This window comes from Myxocyprinus asiaticus, chromosome 1 (genome assembly GCF_019703515.2).
Source record: "Myxocyprinus asiaticus isolate MX2 ecotype Aquarium Trade chromosome 1, UBuf_Myxa_2, whole genome shotgun sequence".
Lineage (NCBI taxonomy): Eukaryota > Metazoa > Chordata > Actinopteri > Cypriniformes > Catostomidae > Myxocyprinus > Myxocyprinus asiaticus.
Genome location: NC_059344.1, coordinates 60,025,019 through 60,051,545, shown reverse-complemented (window position 1 = coordinate 60,051,545; position 26,527 = coordinate 60,025,019). Strand labels below are relative to the sequence as shown.

At 38.4% G+C, this 26,527-nt stretch overlaps 2 protein-coding genes across 5 annotated transcripts in view; both read left to right on the top strand.

The window, feature by feature from the left end:
* LOC127440621 (transcriptional enhancer factor TEF-1) overlaps window positions 1-17,987 on the top strand; it is a 121,244-nt gene extending 103,257 nt beyond the window's left edge. For all 4 annotated transcript variants that reach the window (XM_051697321.1, XM_051697349.1, XM_051697330.1 and 1 more), the window contains 4 exons: window positions 5,618-5,791; window positions 7,079-7,219; window positions 9,050-9,202; window positions 13,421-17,987. In XM_051697321.1, coding sequence (XP_051553281.1) covers window positions 5,618-5,791; window positions 7,079-7,219; window positions 9,050-9,202; window positions 13,421-13,534 — 582 coding nt within the window. In that variant the 3' untranslated portion in view covers window positions 13,535-17,987. The remainder of the gene's footprint in view (window positions 1-5,617; window positions 5,792-7,078; window positions 7,220-9,049; window positions 9,203-13,420) is intronic.
* A 6,214-nt stretch (window positions 17,988-24,201) lies between these two features.
* On the top strand, window positions 24,202-26,096 carry LOC127440605 (ras association domain-containing protein 10-like). Its single transcript, XM_051697285.1, has one exon. It carries the CDS (start codon window positions 24,403-24,405, stop codon window positions 25,789-25,791), a length of 1,389 nt encoding a protein of 462 aa, XP_051553245.1. The 5' UTR covers window positions 24,202-24,402; the 3' UTR covers window positions 25,792-26,096.
* The last annotated feature ends 431 nt before the right edge of the window (window positions 26,097-26,527 follow it).

The window sequence follows — 26,527 nt, the reverse complement described above, 5'->3', positions numbered from 1 at the left end:
GCTACATACACCATCAAGGTGGAGGGGGACAGCTGCCCTTCCAACCTCTCCTGCAGGAGATGTGAACAGACGCCACTTCAAGGCATACAGGCGCCTCGTAGAGGGGGCCCTAGCCTGAGTGATTGTGTCTACCACCGCTGGTGGTAGGCCACTCAAGTCTTCCGCTTCCAGTCCAGGGGCCAGACTTGGAGATTCCAGAGGTCTGGTCGCGGGTGCCAGATGGTGCCCCGCCCCTGAGAAAGAAGGTCCTTCCTCAGGGGAATTCGCCGGGGGGGGGTCTGTCACGAGGAGCGTGAGGTCCGAGAACCACGTCTGGGTGGGCCAGTAGGGTGCTATCAGGACAACCTGCTCCTCGTCCTCCCTGACCTTGCACAGGGTCTGTGCAAGTATGCTCACTGGGGGAAACGCATATTTGAGTAGTCCAGGGGGCCAGCTGTGTGCCAGCACATCTATACCGAGACGTGCCTCGGTCAGGGCATACCAGAGTGGGCAGTGGGAGGCGAACAGGTCTACCTGTGCCTGTCCGAATCGACTCCAAATCAGCTGGACCACCTGAGGGTGGAGTGTCCACTCTCCCCCGAGGATAACCTGTCGTGACAGCGCGCCTGCTGCAGTGTTGAGGTCACCCGGGATGTGAGTGGCTCGCAGCGACTTGAGGTGCTGCTGACTCCAGAGGAGGAGATGGCGGGCGAGTTGTGACATACAACGGGAGCGTAAACTGCCTTGACGGTTGATGTATGCCACCGTTGCCATGTTGTCTGTCCGAACTAACACAGGCTTGCTCTGGATCAACGGCGGAAACCTCCGCAGGGTGAGCAGAATTGCCAACAACTCGGGGCAGTTGATGTGCCAACGTAGCACCCAGCAGACCCATCCAGGAGCCGGCGGCTGCGTGCCCGTTGCATACAACGCCCCAGCCCATTTTGGAGGCATCTGTCATAACCACGATGTGCCTGGAGACCTGCTCTAGGGGAACGCCTGCCCGTAGAAATGTGAGGTCAGTCTAGAAGAGGTGGTGACAGACTGGCGTGATGGTCACATGATGTGTTCCGCGGTGCCATACCCATCTCGGTACTCGAGTCTGGAGCAAGTGCTGAAGCGGTCTCATATGCATCAACCCGAGCGGAGTGGCCACCACTGAGGATGCCATATGCCCCATGAAGCCTCTGAAACAGTTTCAGTGGAACCGCTGTCTTCTGTCTGAACACCTTCAAACAGGTCAGCACCGACTGTGCGTGCTCGTTCGTGAGGCGCGCCGTCATCGAGACTGAGTCCAACTCCAAGCTGAGAAAAGAGATGCTCTGAACCGGGAGGAGCTTGCTCTTTCCCCAGTTGATGCGAAGACCTAGTCGGCTGAGGTGCGAGAGCACCAGGTCCCTGTGTGCACACAACACATCCCAAGAGTGAGCTAGGATTAGCCAATCATCGAGATAGTTGAGGATGTGAATGCTCACTTCCCTTAACAGGGTAAGGGCTGCCTCTGTGACCTTCATGAAGACGCGAGGGGACAAGGACAGGTCGAAAGGGAGGACCTTGTACTGATACACCCGACCCTCGATTGCAAACCGCAGGAAGAGTCTGTGTCGAGGTAGAATCGAGACGTGGAAGTACGCGTCCTTCAGGTCTACCAACGCAAACAAATCTTGATGCCGGACGCTCCCTAGAATGCGTTTTTGCGTCAGCGTCTTGAAAAGGAGTCTGTGTAAAGCCCGGTCCAGTACTCGCAGGTCCAAGATTGGCCACAACCCACCGTAAAACCCCTTCTTCATCTCGGCCGGAGGGACAGGCTCTATCGCACCCTTCCGTAGGAGGGTAGCGATTTCCGCGCACAAGGTAGCGCCGTTCTCGCCCTTCACCGAGGTGAAGTGGACGCCGCTGAACCTGGGTGGACGCCTTGCGAACTGAATCACGTAGCCGAGTTGGACGGTCCAGACCAGCCATCGTGACTGGTTGGAAAGCGCAAGCCACGCATCCAAGCCCCAGGACAGCCTTGGATGGGGGAGGAAGAGGCCTCTCCTCGTGACCCATGGAGACCATCACATGGGGCGGATTTGTGCCACAGCTGGGCGCTCAGGGGCGGGGAGACCGCCGCTGGAGCGCCAAACCTGCCAAAATGGAATGGTGGATGGTGGTCATGATGACGGCTGTGCGCACCGGGTATGTGACCCAGGGAACAAGGAAACCACTCTTTTGCTGAACTCTTGGGTACCGCAGCCACTTGGGCATGCGGCGAAATTAAATGAAAAGGTAACAAAAGATTCTCCTCCCAGCCTTCCACCGGGGGATGGAGTGGTCTGCTTACCAGCTCCAGAGCAGCGGGTTTTGTCGTCCCTGGGTCGCCCGTCTCAGGGGCGCTTTGAAGCCTTTTGCGGGTTCTTGGCAGCCGGCCATGTGACGGGTGGCGTCTGCTTCCTGTGGTGGACTCCATGCTGGGGTGGATCCAGTGCAGTCACCACAGGGAGACGCCCTTGGCGACAAGCAGACGGGGTGCGGGATCTTGAGCCGCGCCGGGGCAGGATGTGCCTCCTGGGGTGGCTTGCTTTCTTACAAAGGCAAGCCGCAACTGCATCATTGCCATGGACATGTTCTCGCAATGAGTACATGACCCATCCACGAACGCTGTCTCTGTGTGGGCAGCGCCCAGACACGAAAGACAGCGATCGTGACTGTCAGAAGGCGAGAGATAACAACCGCAACCAGGAATAACACACAAACGGAAAGGTATCTTTAGAAAGATGCGTCTTTAAAAAAATGTTCCGTGTGTAACGCTCTTTTAGAGAAATGTATTCTATTTTTATAGAATATACTCTTTTATTTCTGCCGAAGCGCCCAGGGGCGTTCTCTGCAGTGCACCAGTGCAGAGGGGGGAGAAGCCGCTGAAATGCTCCGTCAGATCAAGCAGAGGTGAATGAACAGCCATGGGAATTCAGCTCAGTGAGCATCGACTGTTCGGCTCCAAAGAGAAAATCTGAATGAGTGGTTGCATACCAGCTCCTTTTATACCTGTATGTTCGGGGGAGTGGTATGCAAATTTTCATTGGCCTTTTTTCAAAGACCAGAGGTGTTTCGGGCTCCCAAGAGTGACCCCTAGTGTCACTACATCGACACAACGTCGAGTGAGTGACAGATAGGGAACTCGAGTGTACCTCTCCATTATGCTGTATGTTGTAAGGACAAATGTGATTTTTGTGTCATTTTTGCGTTATGCCATTTTTCACGACAGTTGACGTGTCGACATAGGATTTATGGGCTAAACTCAAACAGAAAAATATTATGTAGACATTTTTGAAATTTTATTGATAATTTGCATTTCCATCAGCTTTATTTTGATGCGCTAAAGCTTTTTCAGCAAAACATCTGCGATGGAAACGTAGTTTGTGACTATTAATGTCCATCAAATTAAAGTGTCGGTTCAGTTCTAAATCGATTTTTAGATTTTCTGAAGAAAATGTGAGTGGTGTTGTGCGAAAAGTTGCCGCCTTAATTCTAGAGCAGTGTGGGTGGTTGTCTATGTGGATGCTAAGGTGTCCTGATTGTTTTTTAGAGCAATGGTATACGGTTGCTATGGTGTTCTAGGCATTTGCTAGGCTTCAGTGGTTGCATACTAGCCAAAATCAAATGAGCCCACCTCCTGGTACCCATTCTCATATTCTGGTCCTTAGATATGGCTTTTTTTGTTTTGCTCTTTTTGTTTTTTGTTTTCTCAGAATGTCAACCCTGAGACCAGGCTTCACATATTTTTTTTTTTTTTGCCTCAGATGGCAGCAATCCGTCATTGTTTGTGTGTGCTATCCAGAGAACTTTGTTTTGTTATCGATGAGGAATGACTGGAGTCATTTATCAGCTGTTTAGTTGCATTTCTGAAATTGTTCTGTCATTACAATGAAGTATGGCATTGGTACATATACTGTAGACCTGTAACATTTAGTGATGCTTGCTAAGAACATGAATGATAACTCAAATTATATTTGTGCGGTTTTTTGAGGAGAGGTGTGAGATTATGTTTCTTAGCGATCAGACATGAGAATTTCGCTTGGCAGATTATAAAATGGGTGAAAAAATGTCTTGGACTTGAAGGAAATTGAATTGAATGAATGACCCAAAATATATCTAGGGATCTGAATATCATAGAGACTTGAAGGTGAGCTCTTTTGACTTAGTCCAGAAAGTGACCACATATCAACACCCTAGCAACCACACAGGACCACACTGGCAACCAGCCACAACACGCTAGCATCACGATGGCAAGTTTTATACGGAAAAGCACCACTTAAATTTTTATAGAACATGTAAATATCTTTTATATATACTGTATGTGTGTGTGTGTGTGTGTGTGTGTGTGTGTATATATATATATATATATATATATATATATATATATATATATATATATACACATACATACCGTGGACTGTTCGAATACTTGATTCTGATTGGATGGAATGCGTGTCCAGCAAGGCCACATTGCAATTTCATTCTTAATTCAATCAATCAATCATGCAGCCTTAATGGATACCAAAGTCTATGGGTTTTGGCCATTTTGGATGGTTTTCTTCTTGTCTTGTTCAATAAGTGATACTTTTACAACTGTCACATCAGCAACACTGGTTTTTCCTCATTTATGTGAAAATTACAAAGAATAGTAATTAAATATTACATGTTCTGAGTACCAACCCTTCTAAATTATGTGGCTATTATTATTTCTTGATTGAGTATTAAATTCACAGTTTATAAAGAGTGTTTGGTCTCCAAAAAACTGTGATATTATTGCACTACTTTATCTCTGTGTCTGATTTAGAACGGGCAGAACTCTAGATCTAACGACCTGTAGATGAAGTTAACTGTTATTGTTATTCTTCCAGTCAAAATTTGCACTGTAAAAATCAGTGACAGCTGTAACTAATCAATGCTGGCAAGTGACCATGGTATAAGGATAATTCAAAGCTTTTTTTGGGGTAAAAGTACGTTTTTGCATTAAACGATTTGAATGCACTTCGCTTTGCGTCGGGTGGGTCTTCGCCTCCACGTCGTGCATTAAAATTGTTTAACGCACACCTAACTGTGGATTATCCCTTACATATATACACAGTATATTTACAGGATATAAATGATACTATGTTGCTTTTCCAGCAGTGTTTTACGATCATTCAAATTTGCAAAATATTAAAATTTGCTTAGGCACATCTTGCAGTTATTTCGAGAAGATATTTTCAGAACATATAAATATCTTTTTTTATAATACTTTGTGTTTTTTTTTTTTTTTTGTTTGTTTGTTTTTATGTAAATATATATATATTTTTTCTGTAAAACTGTTTGGGTGGTGCTCTGAGAATATCACTTTGCCTTCCCTCCAGTGTTTTACAATTATAATTAAAATTTGCGAAATATAAAAATTTGCAAAATATAAAGATTTACGCAAGTGCAACTTGGAGTTATTTCAAAGATTTTGTAGAACATGTAAATATCTTTTAATAAGCTTTCCCTGCAGTGTTTTATGATTCTAATTAAAATTTGAGAAATATAAAAATATTGTGGAAACACGACTTGTAGTTATTTAGAGAAGATTTTTTTCTTGTTTCTAACGAGTTTTCTATGTGTGTGTTTTTTCTCTCTGCAGTATAACAAGCATCTTTTCGTGCACATCGGTCAGACAAATCACTCATACAACGATGCCTTGCTCGAGTCAGTGGACATTCGTCAAATTTACGATAAATTCCCAGAGAAGAAAGGAGGACTGAAGGAACTGTTTGGCAAGGGTCCTCAGAATTCCTTCTTCCTTATAAAGTTCTGGGTGAGTGAATCTCAGCAGAAAATGAACATTCACAGACTCCTAAAATGCACTAGCCAAAAAAAAAAAAAAGAAAAAAAAAGGAAAAACGTTGTATAATTAGTCCAGGAGGAATTTTTATTTTTCATGTTGGGTTAGAAAATAATTTGTATTTATTGTGCTTTATAATATATTCACAGTCTTTGGTTTCTGCTAATGAGAGTGAAATTTCTGCAGTTTGTGTTTGCCACCCATACAACTGCCTATTTATCACATATTTATCCACTGGGTGATTACATGCATGAATAATTATGCATTTCCCTAAAGACACTGGGCCACTTTAGTTTTAAAGACAGCTCTCGCTCTATTTGTGCATCCAGACTGCCAGCTATATTTGGCATGGCATAGCTGGAGAGTTGATGATCAAAGCTTACACTTATTCAGTTTAATATTTCAAAACAATTGGATGACCTGGTTGCTCCCCTAATAGCCATTCAAACATTGCATGCATTTTGTGAAATGCTAACTAGCGGCAACCAACAAAGTAGGCCGTGCCGCTCAAATTCCGTTTGAAGTAAAAGAGGTGTGTGAATTTCAAATGAAACTCTGGATCTGCACAATAACGCCTCTCTTGAATATGATGTGAAAATGTAACACGCTTGTCTTAATGAAAAGAGAGCATGCCAGAAATGAATATTTGAGTTTCCTTTCTTCTCCTGTTTTCTAATACCAGTAATGAACAAGCATACTGAAGGAGCTGCAAGCGAGTGGTTCTTTTTGAGTGGCTCTTTACTTATGTTATTGAATATATTCTTGAACCCTAGACACTGTCTTTTTCTTAACTGTTTAAAACTATATGGAGAAATAGCCTGATTTGTAGTTTTGTATATAAAAAATACAATCTTTAAGGGTTCACCCAGATATTAAAGTTACGTCATTTAGTCACCCTCATTTAAAACCCATTGTTTCCTAACCTGTATGACTTTCTTTGTTATGTGGAACACAAAAATATTTAAAGTGTCCAGAGTGGTCTTTTGCATGCATATGAGGGGGCGTCAAGCTCCAAAAATCACAAGTAATCGTGAAAAAAGTGGTCCATTTGACCAGTGCACTGTATTCCAAGTCCTCTGAAGCCATATGGCAGCTTTGTATGAGAACCAGACTGAAATGTAAGTCATTAATTGCTGAAAAACTTGCTTATACGTTATACGGCAATGCTTGCGATCTCCAGTAGATGGCAGTTTTGTACCGAAACATAATGTCTGGTTAAAGCTATTCATCACTTAAAACGGTGATCTTATTGGTTCTTAGGCTGACTTGAACTGCAACATTCAGGATGAAACTGGGGCCTTCTATGGAGTGACCAGTCAGTACGAGAGTCCGGAGAACATGACCATCACCTGCTCCACAAAGGTTTGCTCATTCGGCAAACAGGTCGTGGAGAAAGTGGAGGTAAATTTTAACCACGTCACATTTTGAGTAGAGGCACAGCTAAAGGAAGCAACAGGTGTTGTCCATCAAAATACATGATCTTCTGTGGCAGTTAATGGAGTTTCAAGTTGTTTCATAAAATATATATATATATTGTTCATTGTTATTTCATGATGCATTAAATAATGCATTAAATAATGTTAACAAATACAACCTTATTGTAAAGTGTTACCGGCTCAGTCGACAAAATTTGTGGCATAATGTTGATTACCACAAAAAATTATTTTGACTCGACTCTTTCATTTAGAAAAAAAAAAAAAAAAGCTAAATTCATGCACTTGTGGTGTCAAGTGAATGGGGTCAGTCCATAAATATTAAAATACATACTCTTTCAAAAGTATAGCCAAAAGACATAAACATTATACATGTTAAAATTGTTTACTAACCTTATTTTTGTACAGTTATATCCAATATTACAACTTCGTTGACAGCGGAACCCTTATATACCCTTTATAACACTTTAATCATGTTAACACATACAGGATAATGTTTACATATTGAAACTATGTGTATTCTAGCATTTATGGACTGGCCCTTAGATTTTTAACTTGTATTAACCTGTAAAGTCTGGCATATGAAAGAATTGTCAGAAAATATATATTTTTTGACATTACACTGTTTTTAGTACCACTAGACAAACTATAAAAAGAAATAGTAAAATTGCAAAAAAATTTCATGTATCATATTTAATACATTAGTCTTTAAAGGTCATTATCCTCCTGAGGCCCAGCAATTTATTTTTGTATAGGACATTTATTATTTAAGTTTTTCTTAGGCCATACATGCTACAGTGGTGAATCTTGGGGTATTAGTGGACGCCCTGGGCTTTTCAGAGAGACCAAATGTTTGAGAGTTTGGCCATGACAACTTCCTCTCCTTGGTCTATAAATATGGATTGAAATGCATCACAGTTCAGTTCAGCACATCAAATACAATATGAATAAAAACAAATAAAAAAAAGCAATAAACAATTTTTATCATATGTATTTTATGCACCAAACACTATATTGATATTTAAAAAAGGGAAATTGTAAAACTAAGGAACTTATAGTAAGATGACATCATCATAGCTTGTAATGTAAAATAATGAGATATTTATAATGACAGAGCAGACTGCATATATGAAAATATACAGAAATATTAGTTCACTTCACACTTTAAATATATCTTATAAAAAATATATGTCAGAATTTTCAAAGCTCTGTGATTTTTTTTTATTTTTATTGGTGGGCATGAATGTAATGTAATGGTGATTGAGAGATATACCTCAAAAGCCTGTTGTATCATATTTGATACATGTAATTTCAACTGGCTTTTTCAATAAAATTATATACAACTTCTTAACCAAGCACAAGTTGCTTATATTCAGCAAATACTCATTTTAAAATATAAGTAACAATATAATCATTGCTGTCACTTTTACTTTATTAAAAAATGTATCCCAACATAAGTCACTTTTCTGCCACCATTTTAACTACATCGAAATAAACATTGAAACCACTTTTTTCACAAATAACCACTAGATGGTGCCATAAACGTGAAACTTACATACCATACGTTTTTTGGCTTTTCAGCTTGAACAGAGAGTGAAACAGGAGCCGTCAAATGTTGTGTGTCATATTTGATACACACAGCGTTATAGGGTTAAACCCGGAATATTCCTTTAATGTGCCGTTGTATTTTCATCTTACTCCATGTTACTTTAAAGAATACAACGGTACTTTCATGGTACATGCCCAAAAAACATGATACTTTTTGTAAATGCATGTAATCTGTCATCTCTCCTTTTAGACAGAGTATGCTCGCTTTGAGAACGGACGCTTTGTCTACAGGATAAGCCGGTCTCCCATGTGTGAATATATGATCAACTTCATCCACAAACTCAAACACTTGCCTGAGAAATACATGATGAACAGCGTCCTGGAGAACTTCACCATCTTGTTGGTAAGTCTGCTTATCTGTCAGTCATGTTTAAACCATGTTCCTCTGAGGCAATCAGTGAGAGCTGTCAGTGGAGGGCGGAGCCTGTGGCCTCTGAGCATTCCGGAGCATTCCTGGCATTCCTGTGGTGCTGTGCACAGCCTGATAATCTCCTGTAGATGGGGAAAGTGGAAATTCTTAAACCATCACACACATGCGGATTACTGCCCTATTCTTTCCTGTAGTTAGGGTCTTTGTAATGCAGGGAGGTGCACTTTCCCTGCTCACTTCCTCTCTCTTCCTTTCCAAATTCCTCACTTCCTGGTGCTCCACTGTTAAACCTATAGCAGTGCAGCAGAAACCTGTTCTCCTGGGTTTTAACTGTTATCTGTGGCCATTTCACATGTGTGGGTGAACTTATACCCTATTTTGAGGGTCATTAATACGGAGCCTCCAAAGCGCCAAAGTGGTGGGGAAAAAATATAAGTGACTACTTTTGCGTTCTCCTCCAAAACTTTGCGTTCCCCTGAGAATTTTTGTGAGCTCTCGCAAAACTTTTACGTTCTCTTGCAAATTATTTTGCATTCTCTTGCAAAATGTGTGTTATAATGACAGTCTTCTGCTAGCTCTATTGTGTATTCCAGCATTATTCCAGCTATTGAGTTCAACAAGAAGAGAAAGCCAGTGCACTGAAAGTCAATGTTTAGGCAATGCACAAATCATAATCTTCAATTTATGAATTTGTGAAAATAAAGACAACACAGTTAAAATTACTTTAAGTGTGAGTGGTTTAATGGAAATGGATTGCTGTGGTGCACATTTTAATTGCATATTATTATTGTTTTTGTTGTCAACGTATTGATGGTGTTTCCCTCTCCATTAATAAAGCAATAAAAAATTGCTTCATTATGTGGGAAGGCATGTCAAGCATCTTAGTAAATCTAAAGATATTCAGATTTTACATAATAAAGGATAATAAGATTTGTTTCGGTCAAGAACGACTCCGGGTGCGTTCCATTCAGAAGCGTTCATCCCTATGCCTTATGTGAGGGCATGAGGGGGAGGGATGGGTGTTGTTTCTGAAGGTTTTGGGCTTTTAAATAACTGCAATTCAGAACTCACTTTAAAACCATTCGTATGGCCACCTTGATTGCTCTCCCTTCGGAGTGCCCTGTGGAGGCATCATTTATGCTGTTTGGTATGTGTCAGTGTTGAATGATCGACTCACTCATAACACAATTGTTGCCATCTGCTGGCGCATGATAAATGGCCACATAAACATACGTACATATAAAATAATTGCTGATATTTGAGCATATTATGATATTCAATTTCCACTGTAGTTTGGGAAAACATGCTACATATATTAAAAGCATAGCATTTTTAAACATTTTGCATTTTAAATTGCATTAAAATCATACATTTTATGCTTTTTTGCATATGCCATATATCAGAATTATGTATGATGTAATGATACAGTTTTCCACAAAGAGTAGGCACCGGCATCTGTCATCTCGACTTCTCTCATAAATGCAATAGCCAGCAGATCATTCAGATGCAGGAATGCATATACGAGAGCACAAGTTTTGCGAGAATGCAAAATAATTTGCGAGAGAAAGCAAAATAATTTGTGAGAGAATGCTAAGTTTTGCGAGAGAACGCAAAAGCATTTGCTTATTTTTTTTCCCACACTACAAATTTTTTCCCCACCACCTTGGCCCTTTAGGGGCTCCATACATTAAAGGGATAGTTCACCCAAAAATTTTAATTCTGGCATAAACTCTTATATCCTTATATCCAAGTCTGCATGACTGCATGTTCCAAATCTGCATAACTTTCTTTATTCTGTGGAATGCAAAAGTAAATGTTTGGCAGAATATTTTAGGGGCTGATGAGCTCAGTCACCATTCACTTTCATTGCATGGAAAAAAAGATGCAATGAAAGTGAATTGTGCCTAAGGCCGACATATTCTACACCTCCTTATGTGTTTCATGGAAGAAAGTCATGTGGGTTTGAAACGACATGAGGGTAAATCAAGAGAGAATTAAAATTTTTGGGTGAACTATCATTTTATTTTATTTTTTTGTAACATTTTAATATTTAAGCACATTTCTACCACAAATTATTTTTACTGTAATTTCTGAACTTTTTTTTTTTTTTGTTAAGTTTATAATTCTCGTTGTTCTTCATGGTAATTCTCATTTGATACAATGATTTTTTAAATTTTTTATTTAATAATAAAAATATAATAAAAAATAATACTCAATATACTACCAATAATAATAATAAATAATTATGATAATAACAAACTAATAATAATGATTGTATGTATGTATTTACATTATTCTCCATGGTGATTCTCATTAGACATTTATTAATAAAAAAAAAAAATTCAAATCAACATCCTGAGGACTCAGGAAGAGTCCTGGTAGAAAGCCGCCAGCCAAAAAGCTGAGTTCAATAAAAGAATAATAATAATAATAATTATTATTATTATTATTATCATCATCATTATATTGCAACCCCAATTCCAAAAATGTTGGGACAGTATGAAAAATTACAATAAAAACAAAAAGGTGTGATTTGTAAATGTACTTTGACTTATATTCAAACAAAAACTGTATAAAGACAATGTTTTACCTAATCAACTGCAATGCTTTTTAAAGATATACGTTATTTCTGAAATTAATGCCTGCAACACATTCCAAAAATGTTGAGATGGGGCAATTTAGGACTAATAACAATCTGATGAGTTGACATAACAAGGTGATACAAAACAGGTGATGTTAAACGGGTGAGGCAATTGTGTTATAGTAAATAAGGAGCCTCCAAAAAAGCCTAGTCCTTCAAGAGCAAGGATGGGTCGAGGCTCACCAATTTGCCAACAGATGCGGTGGCAAATAATCCAGCATTTTCAAAACATTGTTCCTCAAAGACAGATTGGTAGGATTTTTTTGGCATTTCATCCTCTACAGTACACAGTATAATTAAAAGTTTCAAGGGATCTGGTAAAATCTCAGTGTGTAAAGGGCAAGGCCGAAAACCACTTCTAAATGCGCGTGATCTCAGATTCTTCAGACGTCACTGTCTTAAAAACCGTCATGCGTCTGTAATGGATATCATGACATGGGCTCAGGAATACTTCAGTAAACCTTTGTCAGTCAACACTGTTCACCGCTGTATCCACAGATGCAAGTTAAGGCTTTACTATGCAAAGCAGAAGCCATACATCAACGCTGTCCAGAAGTGCCACTGACTTCTCTAGGATCGGTCATACCTGAGATGGAAAGCAGAACCGTGGAATCGTGTTTTGTGGTCCGACAAGTCCACATTTCAAATAGTTTTGGAAAAAACAGCCATTGTGTTCTTCAGGTCAAAGAGGAAAAGGACCATCCAAGCTGTTATCAGTGTCAGGTTAAAAAGCCGGTGTCATGGTGTGGGGGTGTATCAGTTACCACGGCATGGGTAATATTCACGTCTGTGAGGGCACCATTAATGCAGAAAGACATGTACAAATTTTGGAGCAACATTTGCTGCCATCTAGATGCCGTCTTTTCAAGGGATGTCTCTGCATTTTCCAGTAGGACAATGCCAAACCACATACCAGCCGCATTACAGATGCATGGCTGCGGAAGCGGAGATTGCGGGTACTAGATTGGCCTGACTGCAGTCCTGACCTGTCTCCAATTGAGAATGTGTGGCGCATTATGAAGTGCAAAATATGACAACGAAGGCCCCGTACAATTGCGCAGCTGAAGACCTACATAATGGATGAATGGGGGAAAATTCCATTTGCAAAACTTAACAAACTTGTGTCTTTAGTGCCCAAATGCTTAATAAGTATTAGAAGAAATGGTGATGTTACACAGTGGCAAACGCTTGACTGTCCCAACTTTTGGGGGGCATGTTGTAATCATCTGATTTGAAATGATTATATATATATTTTTAAATCAATTCAATTCACAAGGTAACACGTCAAATAATGTGTTGTTGTAGTGCTTTCAATACAGCATAGGGTAAATAGAATTTACAAATCACTCCTTTTTGTTTTAATTGTAATTTTTCATACTGTCCCAACTTTTTTTTTAATTGGGGTTGTATTTTAGTGTTTTGGGAGAAAATAAAATCAAAGGAGACTTTTACGTGTTGTAGGGTACAACGGAGCCTTTAGCCCCATTGTACCCTACTTTTACGGTAGTTGTGGTACTTTTACAGTAATGCCATTTCTTGCTGTGTTTCAGGTGGTCACAAACAGAGACACACAGGAGACCCTGCTGTGCATGGCCTGTGTGTTTGAGGTGTCGAACAGTGAACACGGAGCCCAGCATCACATCTACAGACTCGTGAAGGAATGAAACAGTTCTTTCACACAGACTCTGAACCTCAGTACAGTGGCAGTGCCTCTCGCTTAACACACACTCAAGATGATTTTCCCACACATTTGGGTGACGCTTATAATTATATATTTTTTCTTTAGTAATATGTATTTGACGTTTAACTGCAGCTGTGAATTGCGGTACAGTTGTATTATGTTTTAATATGGGAAAGAATGTCAAAGAATACGTAATCAACATTAATTCCTAGGCTGTACAGATAAAGTGACAGTATCATTTGACTTTAAGATTGGGTTGATTTAGATTGAATCTGAAAACAACCTCATTTTAATTTTTATCATGTAATGTACAAGAAAAGAGAACATATTTGCTTCCTGTCCCTGTTTATGTCTGTCATTTGTATGAAAGCATATGGGTGTAGCCATAAATGTGTGTATGATGTAGGTGTGTACAAATGTGTATATACATTCTCACATACTTGTAGATTTTTCCCAAAGAAAAGGTATTTGAGAAATTCCATCCTGGAACAATGATTTTTTTTTTTTTTTTTTTTTTTTAAGAAAGAAAGCTACTGTAGATGTAAAAAGAAACATTCTTGTGGCCATCGGAAAACAACAGTTCCTGCATTCAGAACATCCACATAATTCAGGGAATTCAGAAGTCCAGCCATTGAAAAAAAATTTTTCTTTTGTACACGTTCCTTTATTCTTTTTCATTGACATCCTGAGGAATTACTGCACTGTGATAAGTTTATAATAACCTGTGTCTATTTTCAATTACGTCATTGCCTGCAATAAGAAAATGCAGAAAATCAACCTCTTACTGTTTCCTGTACAGCTAAATGTCTCCTGCCAACATGCTTGTGTAAAGAGTAACTCTAAAAAAAAAAAAACAAGAAGCACTGCATTAACTAACAGGGGTTGATGGATTATCTATCGACTTAACCCGAGCACTTGGATCCACTTGTTGGACTTGCCTTAGAGCGTAAACTCCCTCAGATTTGGGACAATTGTTCCACAGACGCACTGAGGAGGTCACACTTCCCGAAACCCATCCCTGAACGCGCCTGTACTTTCTGGAGTGCTTCATCTTCAATACGGATTTAGTTATGGAATCAATCATGCTGCCTTTGAATACCCATACAGCCCATGTCTCTGTGGCCTAAGCGTTTTCTACGACTGCAAAGCCTTAATAATAGTTGTGTGAATTCCAAAAGATGCCACTAAAGCTGTGACCTCTTTCCTAAGCTGGAAGACTTTCTTATCGTCACATGTTGTAGGAATTGTACAGTAAAAAACTGCCAAAGTGTAACTCATACAGCACAGTGCCTTAGTGTATGAAGTGAACACGGAAGAGTGTCATTATTTTGGGAAAATAAAAAAATAAAAACATTTAGATTCTAAAGTATGTCATCGTAATTAAAGAGCACTGGCCAGTGTGCACATTTGGTCGACCTTTAACGCTTTCTTGCTGAAGTCTCAGTGATGTAAAACATATAACACGTAAAACAAATTATCCAATCTTGCCTTTCTTATCCAAAAAGACCAAAAAGTTTAAGGAGATGCATTTATCTTCTCTTTATTTCCTGCACTGTAGCATGAAAGTGCCTTTGGTTCAGATTTTCCAGCTTAGAAAAGACTTAAAGGGATAGTTCACCCAATAATGATCATTTACTCACCCTCATGCTGTCTCAAACTCGTGTGACTAGAAGGATGTTTTGTCCATACAATTTAAGTCAATGAGGTATAACGCTTTCAAGTTTCAAAAAGCACATAAAGGCAGCATAAAAGTAATCCATACGACTCATTATACGAGTGGTTTAATCCATGTCTTCTGAAGTTATGTGATTGTATTGGGTTAAAAAAACAGACCAAAATTTAAGTCCTTGTTCACTATAATGTGCCCTTCAAGTGGAGTCAGAAATATCGTAATTATGAGTTCTGACCACACAAATGACCAAGCGAAGTCATATTAACGAGTGGGAAACTCGAATTCTAGATGATACACAAGTTTCAGATTTGATACGTTGGAAGGGGCGTGTTGACATGAAAAGCAATGATTTTGCAAAATTATTTCAACTTCTGTAATTTATTTCAATAATATTAATTTGTTATATATGACAGTCAACTAATGACTCACCCTTCGTGGTTTGTTTGAAGCAAATTAATTAATAATATGTTAGATACCATGCATTAATAAATCATATATGTCGTTTATAAGTGATGCAGGTTTATTCACTAATGTTTATTCACTGGTACAACAGAAAAAGGGTTTTTGCCATCATTCATTGCGTTGTTTATGTTTGGCTTCTTCTGTATTTGGTTTACCACATGAATGCATGACATATCGTAGTAACGAATGCCCGACTTGGAGGTACGAGCTTCCTAGGTGCACTTGAAGGCTGCATTAGTCTTTACACCCAGGCAGATTGGAATACAGTGCAGGCTTCAAGACTATTCATCCACGTGGTTGCCAAGTACTCAATCCCGGTATCAGACAATATACATCAATAAGATGTTCCATTTTCATTGTCTAGTGTTCATCATCAACCTTTTGGTGACTGTGATACATTTTAAAAGTAGCCCAAAAAACTCAATCATTTTAGCTTGTAACTGCATTTTCAGAATAGCCCAACTGGGCATGAAAACCTGGCAACACTATGTCTGGTTTGTGTACAGTGCTCTGTATCAAGTGAGAGGAAGTGTGAATGAGCTTCTCTCATGAGCACGTGTCAAGATTTATAGTGAATAAGAACTTCAATTTTGGTCCGTTTCACACCCAAAATGATCATATTGCTTCAGAAGACATGGATTAAACAACTGGAGTTGTATGGATTACTTTTGTGCTACATTCATGTGCTTTTTGGAGCTTGAAAATTTTGAACCCCATTGACTTGAGGACAAAAACACCTCATACATCTTACAAAATGTCTTTGTTCCACAGAAGAAAGAAAGTCATATGAATTTGAGATGGCATGAGGGTGAGTAAATGATGCAAGAATTGTCATTTTTGGGTGAACTTTACCTTTTATTATTTTGCATTATTAAGATTATCAAAAATACCAAATAAGTGGATGTAGGTAAAATATTCACCACATTGCCTTCATAAAATTTTATAGAAAAATCAACATGGGCTAGTGAGCGGATATGTACTGAGATAAATTTCTATAATAATGATTATTAAAGACAAATATCTATCAGCATTTGGTTTGGTGGATGTGGCAAACTGTACTTTTTTATTTGAAGATCATTGGTTCATTTGTGCTGAGTTGCTTTCTGTGAGAGACTTATCTGACATAGAGCTTTAGCTACTTTTTTAGCGCATACATTGCAAAAGTGAAAAACCTCATGGCGTCGTTGAGATTATGACAGCTGAAATGCCGTTTTCTCTTTGTATTGTTTTTAAGCCATTTTAATGTCTTATTTTTCTTTCATGAATATAGTAAACACTATATCGAGTGACGTCAAGGTGTGTTACTCCTCAAACCTTAGCAAATAGTCAACCACAATGTCACTTTTAAATCCTTTATGGAAAAAGCTGACTTCTACAGACCATATTATCTCCACTACGCTTCATAATTTATTGTTTATGTAAGTGGACGATTTCAGAGGAACCATCAAAGTGATAGACTCATAAGTTAGATTTACAGCTCTCTATGTTGTACCGCTTAAAGTAAACTGTGGAGTTCAGTACGCTTGATATCAAAACGGCAAACAATGTTGAGTGTTTTGTGTTTGCCTTCCCTTCGCCCTTTGTTCATGTTTCATGTAGAGATCTTTCTGTATTGTTCTACATGTATATGCGATGGTTTTGTGATGACGTCAGTATAATATTCTGAACCCATTTTGGGTGGTGATACTGTTACTGCTGCTCTGCTGGTGCTTTCGCTATATCAGTTCCTCCTTTAACAGTCCCCCTATACTGCTCTAGGGATCTGAGGACTAATGCCTTTAATATGATGAATGTTAAATGGACATTATTTTGCTAGAAATAGACACTACACAAGGATTTTATTGGAATCTGGACTACAGTATGTCGGCAGCTTAGCTTATGTTTTTTGATCGTTTGTATTTTGTCTATGTGTAGGTACTGGTACCTTCTAAGTTCATTACCATTTAAAGATGTTGGCTTTAAAGTGAACTTTTCTCTAGTTCAAGATAGTATCATAAAAAGAAATTGGGTTTGTGTGCAGAGATTTTTTTGTAAAAAGGTGCTTTGTATAAAATTATATATTCTGGCTTTTCTTGGTACAAAGGTGTGATATCTTTTAATATCCTCCCGATGATGGAATAAACAACAACATTGGAGCAAGTTTAAGAGAGAAGAGAGAAAATGTACTATGTGTGTGTTCTTTATCGCATATGGTCTTGTCTTTGCTCCGTAACATTTTGATGCCTTCTTGATAAAGTGGTAGGTATTTTGTAGCTTTCTAGATACTTTGTATGTATACAATATTGAATAAAATAAATAATTAAAATGCTCCTTGGCTTTTCAATGTTTCCCCCCCCCCCCCCATTTTCATTCAAATAAAGGTCTTTACATCAGCTATAAGAATATTCCTAATGTTCTGTTTGGGGTCTGAGAGACCACAAGGCCATTTCCATAGCTTGAAAAACGTACTTAAAGGGATAGTTCACCCAAAAATGAAAATTCTCTCATCATTTACTCGCCCTCATGCCATCTCAGATGTGTGTGACTTTCTTCAGCAACACACAAACTAAGATTTTCAGAAGGATTTCTCTGCTCTGTAGGTCCATACAATACAAGTGAATGGGTGCCAAAAATCACATAAGTCAGCATAAAAGTAATCCATAAGACTCCAGTGGTTAAATCAATGTATTCAGAAGTGATATGATAGGTGTGGGTGAGAAAAAGATCAATATTTAAGTATTTTTTTACTATAAATTCTCCCTGCGCAGTCAATCTCCACTTTAACTTTCACTTTTACATTCTTCTTCTTCTGTTTTTGATGATTCACATTCTTCATGCTTATCGCCCCCTACTGTCATAGAGGAGAATTGCTAGCAAAAAAAAAAGGACTTATATATTGATTTGTTTCTCACCCACACCTATCATATCACTTCTGAAGATATGGATTAAAAAACTGGAGTCTTATGGATTACTTTTATGCTGCCTTGTGTGATTTTTGATGTATAAAAACTTTTGCACCCGTTCACTTGCATTGGATGGACCAAAAGTGCTGAAACATTCTTCTAAAAATCTTCATTTGTGTTCTGCAGAAGAAAGAAAGTCATACACATCTGGGATGGCATGAGGGTGAGTAAATGATGAGAGAATTTCATTTTTGGGGGAACTATCCCTTTAACTTTGAAGCATCAGGTTAATACTTAATGACTTTCATCAAGAAATAACCATAGACATAATTTCAATTTGATTACATGCTTCAAACCTCCCATATAAAAAAAATCTATTAGACCCCAGATAAATAATAATAATAATAATAATAATAATAAATGCAATACATTTTCACATGGTAAAATGAAATCATTGGTGTACGGTGCACAGTATAGCAGTACATAAATGCCAGTGTTTTTTACTTTATTTTATTTGAAAGTTGCCCTAAATGGAAACAACAGTACTATATTGGACAACAGACATGTTTCTGAATGTTTAAGTCTACAATGTGATACAACAGACTGGTTAATAATGCAATAATATTTACCTACTTTAAAATCAGAGGAGGAGCATAACAAACTAATTTAAAGGTTGATTTCAAAATTACTATTAGTTCACACAACAGGTCTATGAGACCCCCCAAATATAAAGAATATGAAGTCAATCTCAACAGAACATGAGAGTTGGCCAATTTAACCTGCAGCATGGATGTAAAATCTGATCTGAAAATGCGGTCTACAGCGCCCTCTGTCGCCACATACAGGAACAGCTTTTCTTCTTGTAAATCCCGTTCAAATAACCGCACAAAAATCACTTGAAATTCAGTGTACCTGCCTAAAATAAAATAAATAATAATAATAATAATAATAATAATAATAATCTAAAACCACCTGATTGGCTGATCTACCTGCCTGGGCTGCGTTTCCCAAAAGCATCGCAAGCTTAAGTTAATCGTAGATACCATTGGCTCCAATGGTTTCTACGATCTACTTAAGATTACTATGCTTTTGGGAAACGCAGCCCAGTCAGGATGGTCAGTTGGCTGGTTTTACAGGGTTTGGGATACTTGAGCACCAGCTTTTATAGGCTGGGAAACCATCTAAAACCAGCAAGGACCAACTTAGGCTGGTTTAAGCAGTTTAACTCAAAATCTGTCAAGTTTAGTGATGCCTGTTGCTGAAGTAATACCAGCCTTGATCACTAGGGAGAGTGACTGTGCCAGTTTTCATTTGTGAAAGTGTTTCATTAATCATAGTGAACAGCAGGGACCTCTGTAGCAGTGTGGCAAGCTAGACTAATGGCTGTGCACTGAGCATCAGATGACTGTAGTGTGTGCACCAGTTTTGTAGTCGAGACCAGCTCATCCGAGTCCAAGTCCAGTCCGAGACCAGAGTAGGTCGAGTTCGAGTCAAGACCGAGACAGGAAGATGGTCGAGTACGAATCAAGACCAAGACCGGAGAGGGCCAAGTTCAAGTCGAGACCGAGACCAGTAAAGGCTGAGTCTAAAACAAGAGTTTTTATTTATGAATGTAGTAAATGTAAGAACTATTGACTCTAGGCGCATATGTCACACAAAATGTCAGTAAAAAACTTAAATTAAAGGTTCAAAGTGCCTATGTGACTTAGCATGGCAATACAAACTACCAGCATCTGTATAGGCTACTATTATATTCCATTCAAGTCAAGTAAACATTTCTGCTTTACAAAATACTGTATTACAGTACTGTAACTAAAATGGGCCTAAAAACTGCTTGCCTTTGGCTGCAAGATTTCATCTCTGGGTACGCACAGAAACCGTTTTATTTTTTATTTTTTATTTTATGTTTATTTTTTCAGAAACCACTCAATTCTGATGACAACGAGAGAATAATTTTTACATTTTCTTCAGTTTGTGTACCATTCATGTAACTACTGGCTAAAGCATTTCTAAAAGACTAGAGGCCATTCAGACCAACGAAGTGCAACGAACCCAGATAGCACACGTACGTCTCCGAGATGTCTGTTTTAGATCTTTTCATCTGGAAAGCATCTAACATCTACTAAATATCTTAAAAAGATCAGATTTACAATCATTCTAAATCATAAACGTCTCAAAGACATTTGAAAAATGTCTTATCCAAGACATAGGCTACTTGTTGACATACGTCTTATAGACGTATTGCAGATAAGCAAACATCGTAAAATAGACGTCTTCCAGATGTAAACACACACATCAAATAGACGTCTGGGTGTTGTATGTGTGCTATCAGGGAAAAGAGTATAACACAGGTGTCTGGAGACATGTTTTTAACAGTTGATGTTCTTCTTAACTTGACAAAAGAACTTTTAAAAAAATCGTGGCACTCCTGCACGAGACGTCAAAAACACAGCGATACATAAAGCAACAGTCAAAGACATCTTTTTAGCATGTTTACATAGAAAAACAACTGAAAAACAGCATGGGTGGACGCAACAACACGTTTGGTGTGAACAGCCCCTTATTAACAAGACAGCACCAATGCAAGTTGCCTCTCAAAAAAGCAGTCTTTTGTTGACTGTAGGTAAATATCCACTTTATCCAACGATTAGTTTGTTTCCCATTTTCTAAAATATCCCGAAGCTGTTTTAATGAGTGAGAAACTGCTGCAAATTATTCAGTGAAATAGCAGTCCGAACTAATAGGAATGAATAGCCAAATGATTCAGGCCTTTTTGCTAACCTGTTTGGCCAATTTGCTGAAAAGTACCGACTCAATAGAATGATTTGTTCGTGAATCACTAGTTCTGATTCTGCGCAGCAGACTGAAATGCAGGACAAACGTATGAAAAAATAATCCAGATAAATCAAAGCTTTCACTGTATATTTTTTTAAAAGAGACTCGACTGGACTTGGGATTAAGTCTGAGTCCACACTTGTTTGGGTACGAGTCAAGACCGAGTCAAATTGCTGACAAGTCCATGGTCTTGGACTTGGTGTCCGGTCTCGAGTACTACAACACTGGTGTGCACTTGTCTGGAAGATGTATTGCAGATGAGCATACAACCTAAAACATACTATGTCTTCCAGATGTAAACACACATCAAATAGTCTGGGTAATGTATATGTGCTATCAGGGTTCCCTTTTCATTCAAGTAAAAATTTATTTATTTCTTTCTTTCCTATATATTTACACACACACACTGGCGGCCAAAAGTTTGGAATAATGGACAGATTTTCCTCTTATGGAAAAAAATTGGTACTTTTATTTACAAAGTGGCATTCAACTGATCACAATATATAGTCAGGACATTAATAACGTGAAAAAATTATACTTACTGGTGTTGAGCGGGTAGAATTCAATGAAGCTGTCAGCTGAAGACATGTGAGGTGTCTATTTCTCAAACTAGAGATGTATTTATCCTCTTGTTTAGTTGTATATCTGGCCTTCTAAATCTTCAGTTTTTTGGCAGTTTTAAGCATTGTGTAGCCTTCATTCCTCAAAACAATGATTGACTGACGAGTTTCTAGAGAAAGTTTCTTTTTTGCTATTTTTGACCTAATATTGACCTTAAGACATGCCAGTCTATTGCATACTGTGGCAACTCAAAAACAAACACAAAGAAAATGTTAAGCTTCATTTAACGAACAAATAGCTTTCAACTGTGTGTTTGATATAATGGCAAGTGATTTTCTAGTAACAAATTAGCAATTTAGCATGATTACTCAAGGATAAGGTGTTGGAGTGATGGCTGCTGTCTAGATTTGATCAAAAATGACTTTTTTCAAATAGTGATTGTCCTGTTTTTTACATCATGTCCTGACTATACTTTGTGATCAGTTGAATGCCACTTTGGTGATTTAAAGTACCAATTTCCTTCCGGAACAACAAAATCTGTGCATTATTCCAAACTTTTGGCCACCAGTGTATATATATATATATATATACACTACCAGTCAAAAGTTTTGAAACACTTACTCATTCTTTATTATAATTTTTTTCTTCACATTTTAGAATAAAAATAAAGTCATCAAAACTATGGAATAAAATAAATGGAACTATGGGAATTATGTTGTGACTAAACAAAATCTAAAATAAATCAAAACTGTGTTATATTTTAGCATCTTCAAAGTATTCACACTTTGCCTAGAATTTGCAGACATGTACTCTTGACATTTTCTCAACCAACTTCTTGAGGTATCACCCTGGAATGATTTTTAAACAGTATTGAAGGAGTTCCCATCTATGTTGGGGACTTATTGGCTGCTTTTCTTTATTATTTGGTCCAAGTCATCAATTTCAAAAACTTTTTTTTTTTTTTTATCACATTTTAGTTTTATATGGTGGCACAATTATATATAATTTCAAACATTTAAGCATACGCCTTCAGATCAAAAGATTTTTAAGATCATGAGAAGCATTTCAGTCAAGTGTTTCAAAACTTTTGACCGGTAGTGAATATATAAATATTGGGGCTGGGAAATTTAACACTTTAATTTCTGCAATTTAGAGTTGACTGTTTAACGAACACATTAAAAATGAAGACCTTCAAAGTTCTGGTCACCATTCACTGGCACTGTGAGGACTAACAGAGCAGAAATATTCTTCTATAAATCTTAATTTGTGTTCTGCTGAAGAAAGAAAGTCATACACATCTGGGATGGCATGAGGGTGAGTAAAAGATGAGAGAATTTCCATTTCTGGGTGAACTATCCCTTTAAGTTTTATCTTGCCAGTAAAGCTTGATATGAATTGAATATGCCCATCTGATCCCTTTTTTGTTTTTTGTTTTTTCACTGGAAAACGGCAGAAGATGTTGCCCAACTTTTAATAACAGAATGTCAGCTGATTTAATGGCATGTATCAACTGTGTAAACTTGTATCAAAAATATAAAAACAAAACTGAACATGTACATGTACATATTCTTTTCTAGTTCTTTGTGACAATATATAAAGTAAAAAATATTTATTATTATATTAATGTTTGTTTTAATGTACCATGTACCACTATTAATCACGATTATTACAGAAAACTGTGTGATTAATTAGTTAAAATTAAATCGATCCACAGCCGTAATATAAGCTATATACTGTATAATAAATTATAAAAAAATATATTTATTATAAAAATTAAATTTAATATAGTTGTTAGAATTCTAATATTATTCTCTTTTTTTTTTTGCACTATGTATTATAGCCTACATCATTGTTTACCTTCATATATTTAATACTTTTTATGCATATATTAATTTTTTTCAGTAATTAGATATATAAATAATACAAATAAAAAGTATAATTTATTATAGTTAATAGAATTCTAATATTATTATAATTGTAATAAATTATTGTAATTATGAATGAAATTATAATTATAAAAATATGTTGATTCATTAGAATGGGAAAATGTTAGTAGGTACATTTGATGGAATTTTGTTGAAAAAATGGAATGCGTAAATTTAAAAAAGGCTCAAATATCTTTAGAATGTTCAGACATTGTGTGGCAGTGTTTTAGATCATGTGATCAGAGTAGAGTAGTTTGAGCAGCGCTGTCCCATCTGCTCTCATTCACTCACAGAGACAGATAAGAGACACATGTGCAGACCCCGCAACCTGCCAACACTGGACTATGAACTTCACTCTATATGGGGAGCGAATAAACAACATTTTATCCGCCTTTTACATTACTGTGGATTAACCCTTCATTTTTAACATAGTATCCCACAGTTTTCAATTACCGGACCAAAGCGTTTAAGGGAGCAGTCAACTTTAACAGACTTGGCGGGATCAGTTTGAGAGATGGAGGCTGAGGAAAGCAAAATATCAGTGTGGGTTTGTCGAGAGGAGAAGCTCGTGTCGGGCTTGTCGAAGCGCACGACCTGCGCGGATGTGATCCGAGTGTTACTGGAGGAGCAGAACTTACAGCAGTGCGTCACCACCGCGATGCTCTCGGGCTCGCCACAGTCCTACTGCATTGTGGAGAAATGGAGGGGGTTTGAAAGGATTTTGCCGAACAAAACGAAGATCCTTCGACTGTGGAGTGCATGGGGAGAGGAACAGGAAAACGTCAGGTTTGTGTTGGTGAAAAATGAGGCGTCTTTACCCAGCAACGGGCCGCGGAGCGCAGAGGCGCGCGTAGTGCTCAGCAAGGAGAGCCCAACGTGCGTCTATAAGGGGACCGCAAGAGTGACCATGGCTCTGTCACAAGAGAAACAAAGACGCATTGTTAGAAAAGCATTCAGAAAGTTGGATAAAATCAATAAGAAAAGGGCGCAGAGTGTATCCAAGGATGCATCATCTTTGGAGAAAATGGAGACCCTTGTGCACCTGGTCATATCTCAAGATCACACCATCCGCCAGCAGATTCAAAGGATAAAAGAGCTTGACAGGGAAATTGACAGGTATGAGGCCAAAGTTCATTTAGATAGAATGAAGATGCATGGGATAAATTATGTCCAGGATACGTATTTAGTTGACACAAACCCAGAAAAAACATCACTTGGAGAGGGGGACAAAATGAGTTCTGCAGAAGCACTCGCCCAGTTTGAGGAATATGCTCAAAGATGTGAGGAGGTCATCAAACTGCAGGAAGAACTGGCCGAACATGAGGCTCTTATGGAGAGTATTACAACCGAGATCCAGGAGGAACTCAATCAAAGATGGATGAAAAGAAGGCATGAGGAACTTTCAAATAAAGACTCTGAGACCAGCTCCACCCAGGGGCCCCTTAGAGTTACAACTCAGACTCAAGACAATGATGCAGGACCTCCAAAGGTGGATGTGTCATCCGAAAATGAGTTGCTCTTGGAAGAAGAGAGGATCAGAACTCAACTCGACACGAGTTTGTACATCGGCCTGAGGTTGAACACAGATTTAGAGGCTATAAGGAACGATTTGGACTTGGCGAAGGAGATTTGGGGGGCAAAAGACAAGGAACTGAGGGATTTACTGGAGAAAGTGAACTCTTTGGATTTTGAGGAGGATTGCGAGGACACTGGTGATCTGAAAGAGGACGACACAATAAAAACAGACACACTGATGCCACTCAAGGGAGACAGTGTGTGGGTGGAGCAGGCAAGAGGCCTTTCAAAAAAATGCAACACTAATGATGACGATTCAGATACGGGACTCAGTTCAATGCATAGTCAAGACTCAGATATCACACCCATTTGTGAATCTTTAGTGTAACAAGAGAGGCTACAAAAAAGCCAAACACTCAGGTTCACTACATTGACCACCATTTATCACTTCAGCATGCATTCATGTTATTAATTGTCATGTCAGTATGTAACATATTAAGAAGATTATTATGCACTTACAGTGTATGAGCATTCTTAGTCTACAATCAGTGTTAATGTCACCTAGATGAGCATATGAATTGAGGTTAAAGTTGAACAGGATTGAAATCTTTTTAAATGTGGTTGGATGCATATTTCTGCACAAGGAATGGCAGGGACCAAATATGATTTGGACACTTTACACTGTAAAAAATGTCTCTTTCCCATACAATAAAAGTGAATGGTGACCGAGGCTAACATTCTGTTTAACATCTCATGTGTTGATTTTTGTGAAAGTCATACAGTCTGGAACAACATGTGGGTGAGCAAATGATGACAGAATCTTACTTTTTGAGTGAACTATCTCTTTAGGTAACTAAACACTGTTGGGCTTTTCTTACATGAAATTGGCAACCCAGGGTCACTTTTAACCCTTGGTCAAAACAATCCTATGTTAGCTTGTTCCTTATTTCACATGGGTTAGTAATTTACACTGCAAACTTTTGGCACCGCAATTTGGGGGTAGCATTGCAGACATTTCAAAACGAAAACTTTGAAACATTGCTCAACGCAGGTTTAAAAGTGGCCTTAACTCTGGGTTAAAAAAAAGATGTTACGGTTAAACGTATAGTGTGAAAAGCCCTTAT

Bases quoted from the DNA above. Each gene is read 5' to 3' on its own strand.
- LOC127440605 (XM_051697285.1), top strand. From the start codon at position 24,403: ATGGAGGCTGAGGAAAGCAAAATATCAGTGTGGGTTTGTCGAGAGGAG.